The sequence below is a fragment of the Onychostoma macrolepis genome, chromosome 23 (assembly GCF_012432095.1).
Source record: "Onychostoma macrolepis isolate SWU-2019 chromosome 23, ASM1243209v1, whole genome shotgun sequence".
Taxonomy (NCBI): domain Eukaryota; kingdom Metazoa; phylum Chordata; class Actinopteri; order Cypriniformes; family Cyprinidae; genus Onychostoma; species Onychostoma macrolepis.
This window is the reverse complement of record NC_081177.1, coordinates 6,288,859-6,294,970: the sequence shown is the minus strand read 5'-3', so window position 1 is coordinate 6,294,970 and position 6,112 is coordinate 6,288,859. Positions and strand designations below refer to the sequence as shown.

At 36.2% G+C, this 6,112-nt stretch overlaps 1 protein-coding gene across 2 annotated transcripts; it reads right to left on the bottom strand.

The window, feature by feature from the left end:
• Positions 1–1,310: 1,310 nt before the first annotated feature.
• Positions 1,311–5,013, bottom strand: LOC131531943 (signaling lymphocytic activation molecule-like). Of its 2 annotated transcripts, XM_058763162.1 has the most exons (5): positions 4,921–5,013; positions 3,837–3,881; positions 2,009–2,329; positions 1,634–1,921; positions 1,311–1,511 (listed from the first exon to the last, which is right to left on the bottom strand). In XM_058763162.1, exons 1-5 carry the CDS (start codon positions 4,958–4,960, stop codon positions 1,372–1,374), a joined length of 834 nt encoding a protein of 277 aa, XP_058619145.1. In that variant the 5' UTR covers positions 4,961–5,013; the 3' UTR covers positions 1,311–1,371. The 2 variants fall into 2 exon arrangements, with proteins under 2 accessions (XP_058619145.1, XP_058619146.1); XM_058763163.1 differs by lacking the exons at positions 3,837–3,881; positions 4,921–5,013 and adding an exon at positions 3,014–3,124.
• Positions 5,014–6,112: the final 1,099 nt, after the last annotated feature.

Sequence of the window (6,112 nt, the reverse complement as noted above, 5' to 3'; positions counted from 1 at the left end):
AAGCCTATGGACACTACAAAACAGTGTGTTCAACATTACGATAATACATTCAAATAACATGGCAAGGCGCACCAATTTGCAATATCAAGCAGCAAAACAAGCTGTTTTGTACAGCTAATGAGACCGGAGGCCAGACCCATAAAAATACAAATGATACACTCTTACGGGAAAAATAAGGTGGACAGAATCAGCATTCTGAGACGCGTGCCTACTTCACATGCGCATTGGCTTGTCTAGCCTGAAAAATAAGCATTTTAACGGTATTTGAGCATAAGACACAACATTTATGAGACAGTTGTCATATTTCATTGGTGATTTCACATATGAAATTTAATTGTAAGCTTGGTGACCAGCTTGAGAGACTTTGATGTTTCCCCATTCAAAGAGATGGGAGTTGTACTTGCATGACTGAAATAGTAGAGTGAAATGTCTTAAAGGGATTTTGGTGGGAAGTGTTCGAATTTTGCTTGCACTTCTGAATTTATTTATTTATTTATTTTTTTCCCACACGACTAAATACTCTCTCTGGCTCAGCCTGCTACAGTAGCCACGCCCCAAACTCTCGCTATCGGCTGCGCGAAGGTTGAATATATCCACCTTTTTCTTCAACGCGGAAGTAAGCCTGTGGGTGAGACTTCCGGTTCATTAGCCGCTATAGGTAAATAACGAGGAGAATAAAAACGTGCAGTAATCGGTAAAACTGCTTGCACCACAAGTGTGTTCATAAGATAATACATTAAAATAATATGATAAGACACTCCAATTTTCAATATCAAACAGCAACTGTTTTGTACAGCTAAAAATAGCTGGACGCGGATGAGACCAGAAGCTAGACCCATAGAATTTACAAATGGCCCATTTTTATGGCAAGAAAAAGGTGGATAACAAGTTGACAGGAGGCACTTAAGACATCCTATCATCACATTCGGATCGAATGTAATGATTAGACGAACATTTCATATATATTCATTTTTTTAGACCCTTTATGCATTATCGATTGCCATCGTGTTGTGAAGAGACTTTTAACTACTATAACAAAAAATGTTTCTGGAAAAAAAAAATGCCTAGCCTAGCTTTTTTTTCAAGACAAGTAAAAGCTTTAAAAAAAAAAAAATCACAGTGTCATTGATGTAATTTATGCTGTAGGACAATATGTGACAATGTCTTCTGCTTGTGTTAACCACAGGCATTATTTCAGACATTTAATCAAAACCCTATTTAAAAAAACCTTTGGTTATGGCCTACAAAAATACATAATTCTTGCAGTTCTCAATAGACTTACAGTAGTTTGGAAATCATCTTTAGTTTTGTAATTTTGTCATTTTATTTGGTGTTGCCTATAACCTTACAGAACCTATCAAGGCAGTGTCTTTAACACACTGACGGAGCTCTTCCTTCAGTGGAGCACAACATCATGTGCTCAACCAGAAAGACAACAGTGCCAATTACCACCAGACCGGACAGAACCAATCGAATCAGAACCTCAGTAACACCGCAATGCTCCGGACAATCTGAGAGAGAAGAGAGAGAAAGACAGGCATGAAATCAACAACTGGTGTTGTCTCTATTAAGAGACACATAAGCTGCACAGAAGTCATTGTGGCTTCCTGTCATTCTGTTTGAGTTAGTGCACCTTCATGTTGTGGGCAGATCTCTTTGATGTGAAGATGAACGGTCTTATCGCTCACTGGATTTGCAGCTGTGCAGCTGTAGGTTTCTGAATCAGTATAATGGAGCTCTAATGGTAAACTCAGGTTCATGCTGAGATCTGGACTGCTGGTCTGGTTCACTATTTCACCCCCTTTATACCACGAGATGGACACACCTTGTTCCTTTTTTACAGAGCAGAGCACAGAGCAGAGTTCTTGATTTGGGTGAGCCACCGATGAGCCAGTACCGATGGCAGGTACAGAAACAGGCTCTTTAAAACACACACGCACACCACTTTATGATCATTAGTTATTACAATTATTATTATTTTTTTATTATTGCTACAACAAAATCTTACCATAAACATTAACTTTGAAGGTCCTCATTGGCATGAATCCACTGATGGTGACTTCATAGAGTCCAGATTCACTGGTGCTGATGTTCCAGATAGTCAGTGATCCAGTTTCTAGGTCCAGCTTTAGTCTGTTGACGAGTCTCGGTTCATAATGAGTGAAAACTGTTCCTTTATACAGCTGTGCTATACGGGTAGTTTGGTCTCCACTTTCAAACAGCCACATTACTTCAGCATCTCTCTGTAGGCCAGTAGCTCCTGTTTGCAGAGTGACAACTTTTCCCTTCATCACAATCTTTAACTCATCCCACCTACCATTTACAAGATCTAAAACAATATCAAAATGGATTCAATATTAGTTACCTGCAGTAGCCTACTAAAAAATAAAAACATACATATGGCCTGGAATATCTGTAGAATCAACCATGTAATATTCAGGTTTTCAGATTTTTTACATTTAATTTACATATTTTAACATGCTTCCACAATTCTATCATTTAAGATGCATGACAAATGAGAATGATTTCTGAAGGATCATGTGACACTGAAGACTGGAGTAATGATTCAGAAAATTCAGCTTTGCATCACAGGAATAAATGACATTTTACAATATATTCATACAGAAAAGAGTTATTTTAAATTGTAATAATAATTCAAATTTTTTTAGTTTTTACTGTATTTTTGATCAAATAAATGCAGTCTTGGTGAGCAGAAGAGATGTCTTTCAAACTTTTGACCCGTAGTGCATAAGAAGTAGAAACAAAAAAGTACAGTTCTTTGGATTAACTGTATTTCTACCTTATATTACTGTCATCAATTTCAATAATTTTTCAGAGGACAGCAGAATAAACACTGACACATCTGTTTCTTCTGGTTGCATTGAGTACAATTCAGTTTGCATGACAGCACCAGTGTTTGATGCCAGCCAACCAGTGACCAAAACCACAAAAACATTCTGCTTTTAAAACAAAGAAACAACAACAGAACAACATTAGGTTTTAGACAGCCTACCTTTCACGCTGATGAAAAACGCAGTGTAAACCCACATACAGGAGAATTTTTTATCAAGTATCATATCAGAAATTATCGTAGGTTTGCCTGAACATTCAGTAAAGATCTTGTGTCTCAACTACTTTTCATCAGGAAGTGACACTGACAATGACGTCAGGCTGGTCCTGCCCCATGATAGGGGTAAGTTCAGACATCCGAAGAGCCAATTAAACCATATGAAACAGTGCTAAATTCTTATCTATGTTGGGTTGTCATGGGCCAGAATAGAGCTGATTGATTGATTGCATTGAGGCCTTTAAATGCCTTGTGACTAAACACTCTATAATAGAAATCTTAAAAAGAGACGGGGAAAAAATAAAGGTAGTGAAACATAGTTTTCAGCTTAACCAAACTCAATTTACCTCATGCTATCCATTCTCACTCCCAAGGTGTTTAATGATAATAATAAAAACACATTTCACCTTTAATATATCAATTCGCCATTGTCTTTCTATGGTAAAATGCAATACCGATAAAGCAATTTACAGAACACTTATTCAAAGCTGACAAACGTCTATTAAGCTTCTGCTGGACAGTAAAAGCATCTCTCGTCTCATCTAAAGCCAGTGATGATCTGACAGTAATGTCACGCTCGTGAACAATGATGGATTGATGTGTGAGTCAGATTGCGTGTTTGGTTGAAGGTGTGAAAGACAATGAATGGTGTCAGTAATAGAGGAAAAGAGAGAAAGTTACAGGACACATGACAATGATGATAAAACAACCACTGATAAGACAGACAGAAAAAAAGTTAAAAATGAAAATTGTGTCATCAGTTACTCACCCTCACACAAACCTCTATGATTTTTTCTTTTCTTTTTTTTTAATTCTGTGGAGAAAAAAAAAACAAAAACAAAAAAAAAAAACAATGTTTGGCAGGATTTTCTTGATGCTTTTTTCCCAACAACAAAACAGGAGATCACAACAGTAGTCCATACGACTTGAACTATATTTGCAAGCCATGTGCTGGTTTATTTTGTGAACAATGTATTTTTAATAAAATATGCACAAAAACAGTTTTTAACACATAATTATAAGAAATGTTTCTGAAGCAGCAAATCAGCCTATTAGAATGATTTCTGAAGAATCATGTGACACTGGAGTAATGATGCTGAAAATTCAGTTTTTAAATTGTAATAATATTTAACACTATTACGTTTTTTTTTGTTTTGTTTTTACTGCAGCATTGGCGAGTATATGAGACTTCTTTCAAAAACATAAAACATAAGAAATGTTGCTGACCTCAAATTTATGTGTGTATATATACAGTATGTATATAAATGTATTATATGTATATAATTTGAAGAATAGGTCAGGCACCACTAGCTATATCACAGGTCACTGTGCGATCTCATTAAAGTACGTATAAACAGTACGCAAAAATAAAAACTCGTGGTATTGATACGCAAAAACGGACTTTGGCGTGTCTATGCTACGCGATGGGTAGGATTAGGGTTGTGGGGTACATGCGTATCATATGTACGCGAAAACTGCGTATCATATGCACGCCAACAAATTTGGTATCATATGTATGCCAAACACGTTCGTATCATATACGCCAAAGTCCATATTTGCGTATCAATACCACAAGTTTTCGTTTTTATTTGCTGTACTATTTATACACATTTTCATGAGACCACACACTTCCTCAGAAATCATCTGTCACATAACAGCTATCAATCACATCTGCTCGCTCACTTTCCCGGCTGTAATCAGTGAACGCACCATCCATTAGATGCACGCAGCTGGAATGGATCACCCACAGTGTGAAGGACAGTTTGCAGGGCTCAATAATAAGGATAAGTAAGGAGAGTGTAATACAGATAATAAGGAGAGTGTTTCAGGTCATGCACAACTCACAAACTTACTGGTTTTGTGCTGAAGATTGATGTTACGAATTTTGCTCATTTAAATCTGAGTCATCAAGGTAACAGGCTGTCGAGAACGATACTCTTTAGTAATTTCGCACCATATGCCACTGTTTTTCAGAAACAGCAGCGCATGGATGAATTCAGATATATTATAGTTAGTAACACCAGCTCTTATTTCAAATCAAAAATTTAATTAATTATTTTAGGTTTTTAAAAGAAAGTTAAAATATTATTAAACAGTACAAAAAATATTTTATAATATTTCAATAAAAATCCAATAACTGTAATGATTATTTTAAATTGTATGTGTGTGTGTGTATATATAATTTATTTTTATTTTTTGCTGTGGTGTAAGTAGAAATATGAACAACAACAACAACAAAATCCTTATTGTTGAACATTAGATTTAGATTGTGTCCAAAAGCTTCAAAACAGACTATTTTATAATTAATTTTCTCTCTCTCTGTCTTTCTCAAATCAAATTGATTCTCTGGAGAAGGATCAGCAAATGTAATTTAAAATGTACCCGTGATTGAGAAGCAGGCACATGCTCATCAAATCAAATGAGCATCTGTTGTGCTGCAGTAGAGCTCTTGATTGAGCAGCACTCACTGATGATGCCGGATAATTACAGGATTCTGCCTCTGCTGAGAAGAGTGCGTCTGACCTGAGACTAATTCACTATCTTTACTTATCTAAAACAAACTCCATCTCACTTGACCCTATATGAATCTGCAGTGTGTGCTGATCCAGTTCCCATCAGCCATCTGAGGTCAACTCATCCAAGATCTGCTGCAGGCGGGTGGTGTAAGGTCTTGTGGTGATGTGGAATGGCCTGCAAGGAAGAAGACATCTTTGAGAAGTAGTTTACAGCAAGGGCATAACATTTAGTAGGGATGCTATGTCCATACCTATATCCAGCGACTTCAGAATGCGCATCGTGAATCTTTTTTTATTGAACAGTACAAATCACCAAGTCATTAAGTACGGTTATAAAAACAAAAGAAAGAAAAAAAGACAGAAGGTACACAGATACAAATCTCTTAACTGCTGTAATTTTGTTGGTTTTACATAATTATTGACTGATGAATATGCTAACATAAAGCTCTCCTTATGAATTATGAGAATGTTAGCTACCATAGCTAAAAATAAAGACTTTAGATGACATGAAACTGTGGTCAATAGTCTG